Source organism: Alexandromys fortis, unplaced genomic scaffold (assembly GCF_014885135.2).
Source record: "Alexandromys fortis isolate MF-2015 unplaced genomic scaffold, M_Fortis_MF-2015_v1.1 scaffold_19, whole genome shotgun sequence".
NCBI classification, from domain to species: Eukaryota; Metazoa; Chordata; class Mammalia; order Rodentia; family Cricetidae; genus Alexandromys; species Alexandromys fortis.
In genome coordinates this window covers 18,093,111-18,113,036 of record NW_026067890.1, presented here as the reverse complement: position 1 = coordinate 18,113,036, position 19,926 = coordinate 18,093,111, and the positions used below count along the sequence as shown (strand labels likewise).

The 19,926-nt window shown below is 37.2% G+C and overlaps 1 protein-coding gene across 1 annotated transcript in view; it reads left to right on the top strand.

Annotated features, from left to right (window-relative positions):
* Bank1 (B cell scaffold protein with ankyrin repeats 1) overlaps positions 1 to 19,926 on the top strand; it is a 212,615-nt gene that overhangs the window by 39,082 nt on the left and 153,607 nt on the right. The window contains exons 3-4 of the mRNA XM_050160095.1: positions 13,260 to 13,411; positions 19,515 to 19,653. Of these exons, the coding sequence (XP_050016052.1) occupies positions 13,260 to 13,411; positions 19,515 to 19,653 (291 nt within the window). The remainder of the gene's footprint in view (positions 1 to 13,259; positions 13,412 to 19,514; positions 19,654 to 19,926) is intronic.

Genomic DNA, 19,926 nt, shown 5'->3' with positions numbered 1-19,926 from the left:
TCTTGGACTTGGTTGTTCCCCATCTGCAGGGCCTTTTTCTTAGTGTCTGATGAGAGGGTAGTGTCATCCCTGAGCAGGTGTTGTTGGGCTGTATGAGCAAATGGACAAAGAAAGCCACAAGAAACAATCCAATAAGTAGCTTTCCTCTGTGGCCCTTGCTTTAGTTCCTGCCTCCAGGTTCCTTCAAGTTTCTGCTTTGAGGGTGGACTATGGTGCTAAAGTGAGAGCAAAATAAACCCTAGCCTCCCCAAGTTGCTCTTAGCCATGGTGTTTTATCACAGCGTTAGAAATCCTAACTAAGACACCTCCCCTCGATTAATCCCTTGCTCAGGCTCCTGCACAGCCTCGTTCCTCTCACACCTGTGTTTTTTACCTTTTCACACTGCCCTTCTGTGTTCATTTCTTCAGTCTCCTCTTGGACTTCATTGTTCCCCATCTGCCATTGGAAGTCGCTCTTTCTAATCCCACTTACCAAGTGCTACCCTATTGTTCATCTCTAATAGCTCCCTTTGGGTATTTTATAAAAACCCATTCTTGATTTCATTATAGCCTGGCTTTCTCTTTTAATTTCTCCATGAACTTAGCACTAATTTGCAAGGGCTCTCTGAGGATTGTTTCTATTTGTTTTAATATTTTACTACTATAATCAATGTAACAGGAAACTTAATCTGTAGAAAGACCCAGAGGCCTAATTTCAATGTGTTTGCTAAAGAAATGATTTAGGTCTTTCTTTGCAAGAAATTGAATTTACACCTGAGATCTCTTTAAACTCTGTTATTGGCTTGTTCTTTGGGATTGTTTGTTAGCTAGAATCTATTCAGATCTTAAACCCTCATTGAGGCTCATTTCTGGGGAATCTGAAGACACAGTAGGCAGGCTGAGAAAATAAAAAGAAAATGTTTTTCAAGCTTGAGTGTCCCTGATATATGGGAAAACCCCTTTGCTCATGCTCCAAGTCTCTCTGTATAAGGGGTCAGGGGCTCCTTCAGCCCTACACACTCGAAGTTCAGCCAGAGGGAGTGTGCGTTCATGGGTGTGCACTGGGCAGCAGGGCTTGTGATGACTTCTTTCTTATGTGGGCTGCTGAGAAATTTTCTTTCTTCATTTCTAGTCCATTCATGTGTGAAGTTATTGTTATAAATAATGTTATTATTACAACCTTAGGTTTGATGCTGAAGAACTGGTTGTCCTAAATCTCCACTTTGTTACATGTCTATCAATTCATTGTTTGGAATTCCTCATAAAGCCAAGAAATAATTCTTCTGAAGTCCGGAGTGGACAAGGACTTTGAACAATTAGACATTTGAGCTAATCTGCATCTCCACACGTACATTGCATGACAGGGCTTTTATGAGCCTTGATGCTGCACAACAAAACCCGCCTTTCTTTGTTTCCTCTTCCTGTGATTCATTCTTCCTTGTCAAAATCAATTTATGAAATAGAGCATCTCAAATGGCTTAGTGGAGCGGTAGTACAAAATTTATAGACATTCTAATGTAAAAGGGAAAAACTTTTAAAGATATTTTAAAACACTATGAATAAAAGTTCTTTTTTTAAAAAATCACTGAAAGAAAAAGCATTATGTCTAAGTTGATAAGGGGAAGTGATTCCATGGCAACCTGAGATTTAGCTACTTTTGCAGAATAAGCCATCCATGGTCCTTTAAGGATCGTTTTAAATACTTAAAGCCAAAATTTTATCTTCTCATCCTTCATGTGTTATCAAGGATAATAAGTAGCCTCATTTCATTGCAGGCAAGATGTGATCTAATTAAGTTTCATATTTTGTTGATATGCATGAGGCTGCATGTCAATAAGCTGAGTTCAGAAGCAGGTCAAAAATACTTATTTTTTTTTTAGCAGTGAAGCTTCAAGTACAAGAACACTTATTGATTGTGCTATAATGTCAGGTTAGAATTTAATTAATGGCACATTAATTAAATTGTGACAGTAACACAATGGCCGCTCCACAAACTTATTTTGGGGGTGTCTTTGGGGTACTCCTTAGAGTCTTACTTTGGCAGTCTGTATTCCCAGTAAGAAGCTCTCTGGGTAGGTTGTCCACTGACCACCCCAAACCCGTGCATTGACTCTCGCTCAGATGTATTTGAGAAACAACCATGGCATCCGAACTCACTTGCCAAGAAAAGTTTCCTATTGGCTACACCCACCTTTCATTTTCGCTAACATCATCTCCTCTAACTTAGTAAATAATGAAAGAATTGAGGGAAAAAATCTGAGATAGCTTAAAGCTTATTTACAAAGTCAGTAACAACAAAAATGTTCATTAAATATATTCTAATAAAATTTATGTTAAATCTCCAGGCAGCTCGGATGTGCAGAAATTGTCAAATTTAAAGACATCCAAGAGGCAAAAAAAGTTTGTGGTTTTTTTTTTTCTCAGCAATTAAAGACACTCTGCTTACATCATCACTGGTCAGTTCTGCTGAAAGAAAACTTGTTTATCAGATTGGGAGGAAACTTTTTAGTAACTAATTTTTAGATAAAATACTTTGGTGTGGACCACTTGTTGGATGTACGCAGTGATTAAAAATTGGCTGAGAGTCACGGAGATGGCTCAGTATGTAAGGACAATTGCCAGGTAATCATAGAAACCTGACTTTCCTCTCCACAATCCACAGTCCAGAGAACGGACTCCACAAAGTTGTCCTCTGACCCACAAACGTGTCTCTTGATACATGTGCCCATGTACATCATACACACACACACACTAAATAAATAAATAAATAAATAAATAAATAAATAAATAGCCAAACAAATGCACAAATAAATGGAACACTCCTTGAAGGGGTTATTTGTCCTTATTTATTTTAATTTAAGTTTTGGAGTATGTTAGAAATGAAACAATCCTCTCAAGTGTGTAGTTTTGCATAAGATTTACTTGTGGATATCTTTGTTTAAAAGAGGCTCCTAGAGAGTAGGTGGAGTCTGAATCACTTTCTGTTTCTTTGAATTTTGACTTTTACTTGTGGGTCACTGAATTCACGTCCTTTCAAGTGTGGATGAAATATAACCAGACAGGTGTTTTTAACAATTAATTCAACACTGTGATATACAGATAATCACGACAGTGCCTGAGGAGAATTAGATATTCTAATGCCATGGGAGACATGATGAGGGCCTCAAGGAAAGAATTAACAACAAGATGGATTATGAATGGCATGTTGGAAAACTGTTGGGAGGGCAAAACAGAGTCCTGCTTCAGACTGAAGTTTTACACAACATTATCATTAATTATCATTATCTCTATATTGAAGAATCCCAAATGAACTCTTCCAGGCTAGCAATTTAGTGTTCTACTGGGTTCTAAACATGGCTTTTTGAAGGATACTGAGACCCTCAAAGGTTCATTTTAATGAACATATTGTTTGAGGTGCCTGGGAGATGACTCAGTGGGTCAAGGAACTTACCGCCAAACCCAATGACTTAAGTTCTATTCTGGTACCCACCTGATGGAAGGAAAGAGCCAACTCACTCAAACAAGCTGTTCTTTGACCGCATGCAACTGTGCATGGGCATGCATACTGTAATGTGGGTATGCACACATGCAGATAAATAAATTACAACACTAAAAAGAGCTTTAAAATAGCTTTAAAGTCACAAAGTGACAGGTTTTATTGTAGCATTTTTCTCATACATATTCGTGTGCATATGCGTGTTTAGAGAGAGAGAGAGAGAGAGAGAGAGAGACTTATTCATCATTAGTCCTCCACTGACTTTTTTTTTTTAAATCAACCACATGAAATTTTTTTATTATTCACTTTAGGAAAAATAACCAGACATGTTAATTTTTAAAAGTATCAATTCACAGAAAAGTTTAAAACACATTTTAAGAGAAATTACAAAAGACATTTTTACAAATAACCAGACATGTTAATTTTTAAAAGTATCAATTCACAGAAAAGTTTAAAACACATTTTAAGAGAAATTACAAAAGACATTTTTACAGGGAAAACTTCCTGAGAAAAATGACATGTTATTTCATTTTTTTCAAAGATCATCACTGTTCAGTTTTAAGGAACTCAATTAGCTTCTTATATTTGCTTCAGCAATAGGATGTAAATGGAGAAAATCCTATCTTACCCCAATTTACAGCTAGTAAGAGAGAACACTCTTCATTGCTGCACCCAGACTCCACAACAGCAGTTTCAAAAAGCTCCAAATGTGACGAGAGCACCGTCTTTTTTTTATATTTAATAATATACTAGAAAAATTCAAGGAATGATAATAACAAAATTCCAAGACATCAAACAGGACACAAATCACTTTTAGAAGAAGACAATAAAAACATAAACCCTTGCTTACCATAAAGAACTGAGTGAGCATGTGATAGATACTTTTCTAATGGTAAAAGTAATGATAAAAAATATTCAAACTAAAATATTTAAAGGAAACAAAAGCATTCAATACATGTTTCAAAAAAATTCTCATAAGGAAAATCTTCAAGTTGAATAAAGGAAGGCAAGGCTCAAAGACAAGCAGAAGAATTAGAACACTAAAACTGTGACAGATAAAGAAAGGACACTGTGATTAAATAATCAAAGTTACAAAAACTGGACAAAAGAGAAGAAGAACTAATGAAGACATCAACAATATGTTCAATAAAATGCAACAGTAATTTCCCAAAATGCAATGAGATACATAGCCATCTGGAGACAGGAGGCATTTATAAAAACATAATATCAGAAAAAACCTTCCTAAAATGTATTTTACTTTAAATTTGTATTATAATTGTAAAGAATGGAAATTGAGGCTGCAGAATATAAATCTTTTTCATGGAAAGACCTGTTATAAAGAACAGAAGATTCCTTCATGAATTCTTGTAAAATGACAGAGTATCAGCGATGCAAGTCAATGAGTTAGAGATATGCTTGCAAAATCATGTTACTATATCCAGCATAGTTATCCTTTACAATCAAAAGAGGCTGTGAGGGCTCTTCATAAATATAAATTTGATTACATGTGGAATTTATTAAAACCCAAAAATTGGAGAGTACACTTGTGAGTTATTTTTGCTTAATTTGAAGAAAGAAGATACACTTAAGACCCAGATCTTTGAGAGAGAATGATATGCCTTACATCAGTTAGCAGTAATACATGACTTTAATCCCAGAACCCTCGGGGCAAAGGTAGGTGGAACTCTTCATTTGAGGGAATGTTTTCTACACAGCAAGTTGCAAGACATCCAGGGCTAGACAAAAATATATATCTAAAGTAAAACTGAAAAATGAAGGAAAGAAAGAAAGAGAGAGAGAGAGAGAGAGAGAGAGAGAGAGAGAGAGAGAGAGAGAGANCAGTCAGGGTTCCCTGCCCTGTGGAAAGTCCAAAGTCCTCCCCGCTCCATCTTGGTCTAGGAAGGTGGACATCCAAACTGGCTAGGCTCCCACAAAGCCAGAACATGAAGTAGGATCAAAACCCAGTGGCATTGCCCTTGGCTTCTCAGCAGCCCTCATTGTCCGCCATATTCAGAGAGTCCGGTTTTATCCGTCTTTTATTCTGGGCTGCTCCTATGTTTGCGCCCATGATTAACTCCATAGCATCATACAGGCCACTTACAAAGTACTGTCGGAACAAGTTACACCAATCTTCTAAATACTGGCATGCTTCATCACAGTCCCCCAACATCACATAAATGAATCTCTCTATTGCTCCAATCAGAAAGGTCTTTGGAAGCTTTGTAGGTCTTAGGAAGCATTTGTTTCTTCCAAAAATTCTGTCTTTCCATAAAAATGCAAGATTTCTCAGTGACAATGAAGATTATTAGTTTTCACTAAAATGACAGGTACACTTCAAGGTTTCTCAAGAAAATGTCTGTCGGAACTCATCTGTGTGACCATAGCTATGTCTGCTCATGGTCCTTTTGAATGCATCTTGAAAACGGTCTGGTGAATTTCTTTAGCTACCACCCGCTGAACTTTACACGTGGACTTCCTTAGACAGCAATTGACCTTAAGCAGTAGACAGGCAGTATGCACGCTGGCACACAGAATGTGAGCAGGTCAGACAATCATAATGGAGTAATTAGATCAGCAGAACCTGACCGATATGAAGCAACAATGTTCAAATGCAGGACATCATCCTTTGCGGGCAGGGAATGATTGGGCTGGTCCTGATGTTGCTACCGTTACTACCTGCAAGCAGAGGCTTCCCAGGCCACAGTAGGAGGAAGGTCAGCTGGACCCGTAGCTTCTGGAGTTTAGGAGATGGCAAGCAGGGCTCAGCGGGGCTAAGGGAAGGCGATTGGAGTTTGGAAGCAGACAGTGGAAATAGCCCATACAGAGGGCTGTGCAGGAGGCCCCTACTCAAAACAAATGAAGTACCCTGAGGGTCTAAGGATCCCATAAGTTCACTCCAGCAGAGAATAGTTTGTATCCCTTCCAGCAAGAGTGATAAAAACTTCATTACCCCTCACTCCAAAGCATCAGGTATCTGGGTACCAGAGGCAAAATTATCCCTGCATCACAGACTATACTAGCTTTTCCACACAAATTTAATATTAAGTTTAAAGAGAATCAACCTGTTTTTATGTAATAAAACTGTATCTCCAAGCAAAACTATAGGATAGCCGTAGAAGTAAAACACCTAGAATTCACATCTGGCAGCAAATTAAAAATGACCCAGCATGCAAAGAAGAAACTTTTCCCTCATAAGCAGGAGAAGCGTCTGTTGTAAAGGACATGATTCCAGCATGTGTAGAGATCCAGCTGATACAGTAAGAAATTAAATGATATAACTAAAACAGGCAAAGAATTTAAATAGCTGTGTCGCCAAACAAACACGAATAAGCAAGGAAAACGTTGTCGATGCTATGATCATTTGGGGAATAAAAATTAAAAACGCTACATACACAGCCACTATAAGGGCTGAAATGGGCAACACTGTTACTCAGCACATGGTAGATGCTTTCCTCTCTATTGCTTTTAAACTATAGTACAATTACTTGTAGATTGCTGTGTTAGGAAAATTGTCTTTTCTTTATAGAGCCCTTGGTCATTGTTCTAGGACACCCTTCCCCACCAGGCTTCATATTGTCTGCTTCCAATTAGCAAAAAATGAATGTTTGCTAATTCATTGCTGTCTCTTCCCTTGCCTCCATAAAAAAATTAATTCTATTCCTACTCTCTGTTTTAAAGATTGTACCATTGCCACCATGGCTCCAAGCTGTCACACGGACTATACTCTCTCCCAGCTCAGCTGTACCTCTGCCTTATAAATATCCATTCTCTCATCTGTGGACCGAGACCTGCATTTGTCCTTTCACGATCTGCTCTCAAAATCTTCCAGTCAGTGGCCTGGGTCTTTCCTCATTGTGTTTCTTAGAAGATCACCAGGTGAGGTGATTCTCCACCGCCTTTGGAATACACTTAAAAGTCCTCTAGAGTAGTAAGAGAAGGCCTCCTTATCTAATTCTACCTGAAATGTCTCTAATTAGCAACAGGACTTAGAGACCCTACATTGATTTTCCCCCCATTAATTTAAACAATAATTAGTTGATTCTAACAATAAAGGTATAATGATAACCTAGTACATTTAAGAAAAAGGCCAGTAGTACTGTTTTAGCTTTCTAGAATTTGTCAAAGTCTGAAAAATTATTATGTGCCAACTTTAACATTTAGGGATTGGATATCTGCCTTTTCTTTCTCTAAGAAACTAATGGTTCATTATTATTTTAGAATTCCAATTAAAATGATGGATTGTTTGAAATATATATTACTCAAAAAGTATGAATTATGAATGTGAGTTCAGGTATCTGATCCTTTACATAAGGAATTTCTTTGTCCTAAAGTGCTTCTCTGGTTTATATAACTGAATAAATAGTTGGACTATTTTTTTAATGAGGTTATAGAGGCCCAGGTTTCAGGGTCCTCAGTTTTTGATGCATATTCTAATTCTTTAAAGATTTTTTATTTGAATCAATTTTCCATTTAATAAATTTCTATTTTGTTTTATTTTATTGTCTTTTTCTTATTTTCTTTCTTCTTGGTCATTCTTATATCTACTGAAAGTGAAGCAGCGGACTTCTGTATTAAAGACATCACCCCCAGGCTTTCCTGAACATCAGCTCAAATATCAAAGTGAAGAATCTCTAAAGAGGCAATCATTGATATGTACAGGGAGTTGACTCCTCAAGCCCAGAATTATTAAAATTGGAAGATGCCCACACCCCTTATATAAATGATGCAGGTCTGACATGCACCTCCCAAATGAGTTTTCACCCCAGTCCTCTAGAGTCCAACTCTTACAACAGTACTTTAGACACAACATAGCATATTATCTCTTATGTAGTTTATTTCTTCATTTGGTTTTCTAATAGTCATTGATGATTTCTATGGAGCAAGCACTGTTAGAGGAACTTTAGCAAGGCCACCATCATTTACTGGTTATGACTCCACATTTATCACCAATCATTGTTCTAAATAGTGACAGCCAATCAGAAAACACACAGCCACTCTCCTAGAATGCTTTGCCAAATGCTCGACAGTTCAATGGGGACTAATGAGTATGCTTATACACAGACTGTCACCTCTACATAAATCAGTGGTCCTAGCTAGAATGCCAGCCTAATGTTAATTAGGGTAGACTCTTATGTTATGGCCGTAACTGATGCCTAAGACACGGCCTCTGGAGTTTGAGGTCACTTGTTGTCTGTAATGCCTGTAAAAGGGTTGTGTCTTTGAGTCTATCGGATCATCTTTGTGATAACTCTACCAACATGGGATGGATACAGTTGTAATCATATGTCTCTAGACATTGCCTAGCTTGTCTGTCTGGTTCCAGAAATAACCAGCTGTGTGACCGTGGGGTTGTGAATCAATGGCTCACGCTACCTTATGATTCTGTTTAGAGCTGGCATGCTTCACCCTTTCCTTGTTTTCCCTGTCAGACCTGTTACTAGCTTTGTTTTTCTCCCAGCAGTTGGCCTAAGCTGTATCCTCTCTTTACTCATGTTGTTTGCTCTTCCCTGTGTTTGATTGCAAACCTGAAGAGGCAAAGCTTACAGAAATATTCTTAGCAACCAGAATAATTCATGATACAGAGATGGTTGAAAAATGTTGATTAAACAATAAATTTCTTAATCTATACATGGAGGGCATTATTATATACCCTATAGAGTTGGTAGAATATAAATAATAAATCAAAAATTATATTGGCATACAATAAATATTCTGCCATTGTTATTAATATTCCTGAAAAAATTGTTTATAAAATTTTAGATCAGATTCCAGTTTAAAATTCTCTTTCTTTAGGAGAATGAAGTCTTCATTATGAGGCCATTCTAGCTTGCTAATGGTGCAAGTAATTATTTTTGACATACAATACTTTTCCTGAAAGTCATTGTCAATTGTCAGTTGCTATTCCACCTATTATGAGCATCCAGGTTTGAGCACTCACACATGCCAAAGCCCACAGAGAAGTACTGGCCAGTACTTCTTATCGTCTCTGCTAACTTTGAGAAATTAAAAAATATACCAGGCTCCACACATTGCATTACTTAATATTTATGTCTAGTATGTTTTGTCTAGGAGAAATAGAGTTTTATTCAAATGAAGCAAATTGCTTCTCTCCCAGAAGCAGTTGCATCTGGGGAAGTCCTAGTATTCTGAATTGTTACTAGTTAGATTTTAATTTGTTACCAGGAGCTTTGACTTCCTAGGGCTTCTACTAGTTTGATTTGTCTCATGAGCCCCTGCTGGTCCATGCTGTGGGTCTGGGGTTTCTTTATTTTTGGAAATCAATCTTTAAATTATGCTTTACAATTATGTATTGGGCTCTATTTTCTCTTTTTGGGCATCTGTGTTCATCTAATTTCTGAATTAATATCAGACTTTCAGAACTGTTTTAAGTTTGTTCTAACTCAGTGAAACATGTTAATATCTAGTGCTCCAAAGCAATTAATTTCCTTAGCTAATCTATTATATCTTGCTTACATATTGTAGAAGGCAATAGATGCATAGATTTTGTCTTAGTCAATTTATTCATTGATTTGAAACAAAATGTGTAGAGTCAATCCTATAGACTATTCTGTAAAATACATTTCAATGAAGAAAAATCATAATTTTGCATATAACTTATGATATATAAATACCACATATATGTATAAATATATATTTGTGACTGACACTCTACCTGCTGCATTGAGGGCCACAACATATGCACATATATGATAAAACCTGGAATCTAGAAATAGCCACTCCTATGATTTTGATATAGAAATGGTTAGTCTATTCTCATTCCTTCAAGAATATGAATGTTTTGAATTTCCATTGCATAGTTCTGCATACACATATACACATACACACACATATTGCTGCATGAACCTTTAAGTTGACAATTTAGTAACTTGTATTTTTCAAATTATACTATAAAAGTGTTTCTTAATGTTAAATATTCTCTGATAGAATTTTCTTAGGGACATCTTTTGTCTAACAACATGTTTTTGTTTGTTTTGTTTTCCTGTTTCCTATCTTTCTTCTAGTTTCATGTTCACAATCATAGAGTTATCTCTTTTTGTACCTCCATGGTTTCCTTAAGATAAATAGTTCTTTATAACCCAACATTACAAAATATTCCTTTGCAAAATCCCAACACATTGATATGGTATGGTAGAATGACCTGTTTTATGGTGTATTAAGTAAAGTCACCCTCTTGATTCTTTCACCAATTAAAAACCATTGCTTCATTTAACTTTGCACTATTTGAATGCAGAGACAGAGATGGCAGAGGCATGAGACTACTCAAGAAAAAGATTGAAATTGTGAGAGGAATAAAGGCTCATTATTATTTGTTTTAAACAAGACCCGAATTTTTAGGAGTCTGTAAATTTGGAAGCTTCTTTCCCTAACTCTTCAACTTTCATAGAATAGAGAAAGATGAGACAAAAAGCAACGGTTCCTTCTTAGAAGTGGCTGCATTCTGCTCCGTCACCTCCTTTCTCAGCTCTTCCAATCCTCATCCTCATTCCTTGTCTGGATGTGATTGATAGGAAGCTCCATGGTGGTCGTAGCTTCTCCACACCCATAGTTGCGGTAGAAGCAGAGCTCATTTTCTTATAGATTTCTACCAAGGCTGCGTGTTTTAGTATTACAATAACTTTTGGGGAAAGACTTAAGATTGGTACTGCACAAAGGAAAACGTAAACAAAGTAAAAGTAGATTTTTTTTTTCTTTTTCTGTCAAAAGGGTGTATCAGAAACCAAACTGGACTAGAAAGCACAATGGACCAAAACGGCCTTGTTTCTTCCCACCCGCATAGGTGGTGGCTGTGTTTCACTGCACTTCCGGTAGCTCGACTTCACAGTCTGCTGAGCTGGGGCAAGCAGCACGGGGCAGGTGCAGGATTTGGTACCTTGGTGGGCTGCCTACCTTTGGTAGGAAATAAGAACAATGGCAGCCAGTGTTCCTCATAATTACCACAGCCTGCCTTTGGGAACTCTGGAGTACCTCCGCACCTGTGAGAAGAAGCATGTGATCTTTTCTGACAACTTTTTTTTTTATATGCTAACTTTGTAAAGCTTTGCATAAGGCTCTCTGGACGTTGCCTTCTGCCCTTTTCACTTGCCAGGTAATGAGGACAAAATTCTAACTCTAGTCTAGCCCTAGGTATTGTGAACTCTTCTTCATCCTCATTACCTTTAGCCAGAAGACCAGGAACATACTTAGCTTTGATTATTTGGATGTTATATTTATTTTAATGAAGAAAATGCATGCATGGAGAACCATGAGTTATCTCACTACAAATGTATTAGAAAAGCACATCAAATCGGGCTACTGTCGTGTGAACTGCAAGGGAGCCAAGCAGACAGGACTATAAAGTGCTTGTTCCAGGAAATGTAACAAATACCTGGAATAGTTGTTCTCCATGGTGGGAGGATTCTTTCTCTGAAAGACATAAACGTACTTCCTCCTTAAAGGCCCCGATGATGACAAACTAAAATATGATTCCAGCAAAGTTGACCTCTTGGAGTCAATGAGTTTATTGTGCTTATAGGGCAAAAGGCTATTTACAGGAACATGGGGACTCCAAAATAACATCATTGGAAAGTCTTTGACCGGTGTGGGTGGTGGCAAATCCTTTTCCTTTGCAATTCTCTTTGAGCTGACCCTAAAAGCTACAGATGTCACCCATTCTGAGAATCTTAATTTCATCCCTATGGTTGGAAACATTTTGGGTTTTAAGACAATGAGTAGTTTGAAAAAATAGTTATTATTTACCACATTCTTTTACTTTCAATTGAGAACAATACTTGAATAATTGAGAGTAAACGTTGTTACTAAGTGTTAAACTAGACAAAAACCAGTCACTTCACCCCCTCTTGATGCTCTGAAAATCATATTAATATGTTTCCTTGTTCCTAGAAGTTCCATAAAGAAATAATTTGTATTGAATCATTTATGTTCATAGGACACTTAAACATTTTGATTAGCATCCTTATTTTTATTTATGTGTGTGTATGTATGTGTATATATATATATATACATATATGTATGTAAGAATATGCACACATGTATGAGTGTCTAAGGAGGCCAGAAGAAGTCAGATTCCCTGGAGCTGGAGCTACAGACAGTTATGAACTGCGTGATATGGGTGCTGGAACTAAACTTGGGTCCTTTGAAAGAGCAGTAAGAACTCTGACCTGCTAAGTCACACAGTCAGCCCCGTATTTCACTATTAAACTTAGCATCTAGTGTTATTTTACTTAATAGTTGTTCCATAATTGTATTCTAGCCCAGCCTGCTCTGGAACTCATGTAACACAGGCTGGACTTGAACTTTTAGCATACATACCTTTTTCTCATTGCAAATGCTGGGATTACAGGCATAATAACCATTCCTAGCTTATAATTAGTATTTAAAATTAGAATGTATATCTATAAGTTAGTATACTGGCTTAGATTCTTCTAACTGAATTTTTTCTTTATAATTTTCAAGGTAAATAAATTTTCTAATATTCCACTGGTTTATTAATGGCAGTAGAAAATGGGATATTTGGAATTTCTGTGAATATTTGACCAGCAGATGAACATATAATCATATAACTATGTGGCTTAGTCATAAGTGCTATAATGGTATTTAGTCAAGAAATATTATTTAAATGAATAAGATGTTTATTTCAACAATCCTAGACTCAGCTTCTACACTTATGAAATATACACTTATGAAATATGAAAAATACAGCAATTGGGGGTTTTTTTGTAGTAGATAAAATGAAAGTAATCTGTATTCTTGAAATTTTCCCCAGGTTCTGAAGACTACCTTGAGGTCAGCATTCCAACAGACCCAAGAGCAAAATATTCTGAGGAGACAAGTAGACAGAAGGGAGCTGAAGACCAAGAAGCTTCCAGAGTGTCTGTGCCTCTGGCCCTGGTGCTCCCTGGGGAAATTCCATGTGAGGTCAGTGATGATGGTCTTTATTATATGCTCTTTTGTTTTCGTAGACACTAAATTTCACTGCGATGTAATTTACACAATTAACCTAGCATTTTGGTTTATTCTTTTTCAACACTACAATGTTAGAATCTAGAATAATATCAGGCACCCAGTAGGCATTTAATATATCTTTGCTGGCTAACTGGACATTGGAGAATCTCCAAATGCTTAATTTTATCAAATGTGATTGACATTTTAAAATGATATATACAGAATGCATATATTAAGCTACTTTTAATAACTTGATTTCACAATAAGCAGATAAATAATTTTATTTTCCAAAAGAGAGACCCACTGTTGAATAGAACTTAAAATCACTTTTTTCATCACCATTTAAAAATTATAAATGTATTGTTGAATGATGACATCATTGAAGATGGAAGAATTAATTTCCCATGAGTAGAAATACAATTAGAAGGAGGATTTGAGGAAAGTAATAATATAGAAGCATTCTTGTATTTCTTCTATGCCTTTCTTGGATTGATCCCTTAAAATAATCCACTAGAAGAGGTTGAGTCTTGGTGCTGGTCCTCAAAGTCTATGGTGTCCTTGAGTGAAAAGGGTAACAGTATAAAAGATCCCCAAGGGACATGAGTGAAAAGTCCTTCTGGAAGGAGCTGGCAGATTTACATGACCTGACAACAGGAGGTCTCTGATGACGCTGATGGTAGGTCCCCAACCCCGTGGTAGAGAAGCTGAACATTCTGTAGGGTTCCTCAAGTTTGCATCCCTTCCTTCTATCCTGCAGACTGTTGGAACAGCTCCTTTAAGTCATTTCACTGCCAGTGCTAGAGGAAGGAAAATCACTCAGACACTGAATGAACTGTGTACATTTGAGATACCAGGCACAGATGCCCAGGCAAAGACAAATTGCCGCATGGGTAAAGGAATAGGTAGCTGAAGCTGGGAAGAGAAAAGCTAAGAGCCAAAGATGTCAGCTCCTACGGTGTCAGAAATAATGGAAGAAATGGGAAAGAACTGTAATAAAAGCAATGTGATCTAGTCTCGAAGAGATGAAATCAAAGTAGGAAATAAAATAACTCGAAGAACAAAAATAGCTCCCTGGGAGTTATGCAATGAGTCTAAATAGCTACTTTTAAAAATATCTGCAACAGTAAAATTTGAGTATTATAAAACCCTCCCCTTATTACTCACACACAAAATTGAAGTCCAATAGCAAGCTTTGGCTGTCCTTAGGCAGACATACCCGATGCAGATGGCAAGGCAGGGGTTCTTTCAGTAGAACAGCCATAGGCTTTTTAAAAAAATTTATGGATATAGGTAGAATTTTTCAAGCATTATAAAGTTAAAATATTTCAATATCAAATCTATCTTCAGAACCCTACTATATATAAAAAAACTAGACGTCAAAAGATCATATAAAATATCTTAAATCCAGAATTATGCTCCAACATTTCAGAATAATCTCATCCTTTGGAACAAAAATAGTTATCCCAGACAAATCTTGGGCTCTCAGTAAGTAGATCTTAGTACAGTCTGAATCCATATACTGGTGCCAGGCACCGCAGAAAAGACCATTTGGTTCCAGCCGAGTGAAAATTGCATTTCTGGTTTCCCTGGAGAATGTTCAGAATATGCCAATTGTCTGAAATGACAACCTTTGAACTCCACCATATTTCTGAGAAGTCTTCTAGATAGTGGGTGGGCAAAGACCAGAGAACAATGCCCTGTCTCCTAAGAAAGGAGCAAAAGAGGGGTCTATGGAATCCTAAAAGCTCCATAACTTATCAGGGCCAGCTCTGACAGTTCCTAGGCAGCTGGAAGTGGGCCTTATTCACAGCTAGCACTGTTGATACCCATGTAGCCGTGTTGTTTCTATCCTGCTGACCTTGTGTTCAATGGGACCACAGTCTTCCTTCCCTATCATGCCAGTTACCTTGCCCCTCCCACACTGTTCCTTGCTGTACAATTGCTGCATCTTCCTCTCACTGTCTGCTCTTGTTCCGCAGAAGCAGCTTTTATCCATCACTAACTGAGGTGCATTTTTAAGCTGTTTTCTGTCTGTGATCCTATGAGCTGGGGAGCATTGATCCTTCTGCTGAGTAACCTTTTCCAGCACCTTTCTTTCCACCGATTATCAATTTTCTAAGCCTTGACAATCTTACACTGCTTTAAAGATGGTCGAAAAATATTATTTTTCTCTTTGACATTGACCCATTGTTCTTTTTATAAGGGTTATTCCTTAACTGTTCGAGAAAAAAAATATGTAGGTGTTGTCTGTGTTAGCTTAAACCTGTTTCATCAAAGAGCCCTTCTTTAAGTTTCTGTGGGATTGCGTACTTTCTTCTATTTTAGTATTCTAAGCCCGTTTTACTTCTTTATTTTCTGTACACTCTGGATTTTGTATTGTGTAGTGACACATCATAAACAATATGGTGTTAGTTAGGTCTGCCAAAGGTATCTGTTGTTCAAATAGAGCACCAATGCTTACTTACCTTCCTGATAAAATCCACCTGGAAGGCATTAGCTCAATGATAGCATCTAGACCAGCATCTCTTGTGTATGCTGTCCACTGCTTCAAAGATGTGACCGTATAAAAGTCTTTGACAAATTCCCATGGAGTAGTGGTTCTCCGCTGGGAAAGGCTTTGCCTTTCTTTTATGTGGGGAGATGCAGGCAAATCTGCAAGCATCTCTGATTATCACAGTTGCTGCTGACATCTAGTTGATAGAAACCTGGAAGCTGCGAGCATTACATAACACACAAAGCATACTCGTGACAGTAGCTTGTCTCATCCAAAGTAGCAATCCTGCTAATGTTAAATCCTGTCTCTGAGTGTACACCTGCAACAAATGAGTCACCTTCACTTCTCCCTAGTGGTGGCACCAAAAACTCCAGCTCCTTCCCGTGGCTTCTGTGACATTGGCAAGGTTGTCCTGTATTCCCTCTGTGAAAAGTGTCTGATCTTTAGTCATGAGTCCACCAACGCCTTTCACACATTTTACACAAAGCTTTCAGAAGGACTGCAGTCTGTGCTCCGAATCCTCCCTGCTCCTGCTATTTCTGAGTCCCCATCAAGAATTTTGTGAGGATGTCTCAATTTCCTCAACAGAATCACCACTTCAAGACTGGTTAAGATTCTTTTCTTCATCTTTTTTTAATCTGCATGGAAGATACTTCATTTATCACCATCCTTTCTTTCTCCAATTCTTTCTCTGCTATTATGAGACAAAGAGGTGTCAAGTGCACAGCAAGTTGCTGGTGCAGCAAGTTTACCAAGTCCCATGAACCTATTTTTCTTGAGTTGATATGTAGTTATGAATAAGTAGTTATGAATATGTGAAAATGTCATAGGTCACTTGTGCAAAAGCCTTAGTGAGCTATTAGTGATCTACTGGGATCTCACTGTTCTACCTGTGTTTAAATTTCAGCTCAAAGACGCAAACAAAACCTCACTACATATGTGTTTTTACTATATACCAAATTGCACTGTTTTTGTTGAAATCTCAAGTTTTGTGAACAGTACAGAAACCTTTAAAGTTTATAAGTACTAATGATCATAAACAATTTTCTCTATTAATTCTTAGATATCCAATAAAGGGACACCAACAAAGGGGTCAAACAATGAAGCACAAGATGGCAGCTTCATAACTGATAAATACACATTTATAAAATTTATTATCTCATAGCTTTTTCCTTGATCTACTAAAGACAGATCTTTCCTGGGTTGGCTGTTTACTGCAGCTAGATACAGGAGTATGTAAAGCCCCACATAGAGGTTGGTAAGGAATTCAGCCTAGTAGACTCAATTCAGTGTTCTCATGTTTTTATAGAAGTATTCCATCTTAATTTTTAGAACATTGGAGAATCTGCCATGTCCATAATGTTCAGAAGATATGAAAATGATATAAAGATTCTTAAATGCTATCAAGAGTATTTTGGATGAGGAGAACTAATGAAGAATGGAACACTTGGCTTGGTCATGGTTGGATGCAGATGTGGATGTGAATGTATTAGTGCTCATTTGAAAGTTCTCCAGTTCTTGAAGGCTAAAGTTAGAGGAAAGCCTGGCTATGAGGGAGCAGAGGAAGAAAGAGTCTGTCAGCAAGGCAACAATCACCTTTAAATAGGACCAGCAACTTAACTTGCAGTGTAAAATGAAAATGCAAAGCCCCTCGGTTCAAATTAGTTAGCATTTCAATGGCAGCAGAACATTAAAGCAAAGGCAGGGTTTTGTAAACCCCATGTGACTGTGACCCAAGAAACCAGCCCAGGGTACAGATGAAGATGCAGGCACTTTATTGAGTGTCTTCTGTTGGGAATTTTTGCTGGAAAGGGCTGAAAGGTGTTCTGCCCTCTATTAAGGAGGGAGTCTGATACATGAGAAGCAGCATATTTGGGGCTGCTCATGAATGAGAATGAGATGCCTTGGAGAATAAAATGTTTGCTGAGCACACTTTGGTTACCAATTCCATAGAGTCAAACAAGTGGTGACTTCAGCATTTAAAGGAACTCTAAAGAACTATTAAAAGTATATTAAAGGCTACTAAGGACCAGACCCAAAATGAAATGTGAAGTCATTGGGGTTGAGGTGACAGATGTGAGGTCATTACAGCTAAGAAGAACAGATGGGACCATGGGATCGTGTTCTTATCTGCTGACATGGTGTATGCTCCATGGTCAGGAAAAGAGACTCCTTTGAGGTAGGATCTGTTCTCTGTGTATCATTGGTAAAGAGAAATTTAAATCAACCTTGAATAAGTATTTGGGATGTGATTGTGGTGGACAATGGCTGAAGTGGACCTGAGCATCTGATAAGTGATTGGCAGCATTGACTTTACCACTTCTAGAAAGGCCTTGGTATAACGTATTAATATGTAAGTCATAGTATGTGATTATGCTTAGAACAGTAACACTAGAGTAAGAAAAATGAAATAATGACTTTTTAATAAATATAATATTATGAAAGTATATCAGCAAGTTCCCTTTTTACTGACAGGGTAAAATTTACTATCACAACAGATTTGAGAGATGATATCTGAGACAGTCAAAAAATATTTTAATTTTCACAGAGTCAAGTAGCATAATATAAGGAATAATGAGGATCTGAAAGTTAGATAATTCCTAACAATTTTCTAAATATAACCCTAAATTGTGCTGCTTATGAGCAGCAGTTGAATTCTCTATTTCAGTTCCGCAGGATGTGTGTCGTGTGTGTGTGCATGTCTGTGTGTGTGTGTATGCATGTGTGTGTGCATGTCTGTGTGTGTGTGTATGCATGTGTGTGTGCATGTGTTGTATGCATGTGTGTGTGTGTGTGTGATCTGTCTTTTTCAATTAGGGTTCAAGGAAATATTCTTATATAAAAGGTGTTCATCATAATTTCTATAAAGTTGATATCCAATAATGTTTACCAATTCCCAATTAAATGCACTCTTCCCGATTAACATTTTTTTTTCTGGATTTGGTTCCCCAAATGTGGTCTTCATATTTTTACTTCTGTTCACAGCTCAAACTTCTCCAATATAATTAAATATTGGAATTTTTAGGTTGCATAACTTTAATCATCTCAGAAGCCTTAACAGGCCCTGTATTAGCAAAGAAAACCCAAGAGAACTTCTACAACACAAACTGGGGAACTATACAACATTAATATTTTTATTTTATTATAATTGTAAGAGATTTTAAAGTTAGCTAGGTTTTTACACACAGAGAGAAATAGAAGAGTCGGGTTCAAGGTAATGTACTTGGAAAAGGAAATTTTACTGGCTTACTTATGGTCAATCTGTTAGTCTATAAAATGGTTCTGATACCCTGGGATGGGAGGCTATGTGCAAAAAAGGGCAAAGATAAAGAAACTGTGTTTTCACTGTTTCTCAGCTGCAAAGCATGGTTTGGGGTTGGATGAGAATGTGGGAGATATCAAAGTACTAAAAGTAAAATTCAGTGAGCATGCATTTATATGTTTGTATATGGTTAAAAATACAAACAAGATAAATTTATTTATCAAAAGTCTAAGATTTGACCACTAATAAATGTAGTGGGCACTTTGGTAAAGGAAAACTCTTTGGCGTGCTTAACATATTGCATTTTTTTCCTTTAACAGAATCCTGGTGAGATATTCATCCTGTTGAAAGATGAGCTAATTGGTGAAATTCTGGAAGTTGAATTTATATCAAACAGCAAGCGCCTCAGAGCACGGCCAACACGCTGGAGTAGGAGCGTCTGGTGTATGAGAGCTGCAGGTGAGAAATTTTGGGTTTTAATAATAATAAACCTCTCCCTGAGTTCCTTTCCTGTGATTTATGATAAATGGTTTCACTTCCCTCAGAAACTTGAGTTTGCTCTGCAGGTGCTTCCTGTGTTATTTCTCACATGTTCAACATTGTTATTATTAATCTGATTTGCAAAAGTAAGGTTGTGTAAATCCTTAGAACTTGGTTTGTATACCATTTAGGGAAGTGGCTGCCAGTAACATCAAACATCATTAAATATGTCAGTGGAATGTACTTGGATAT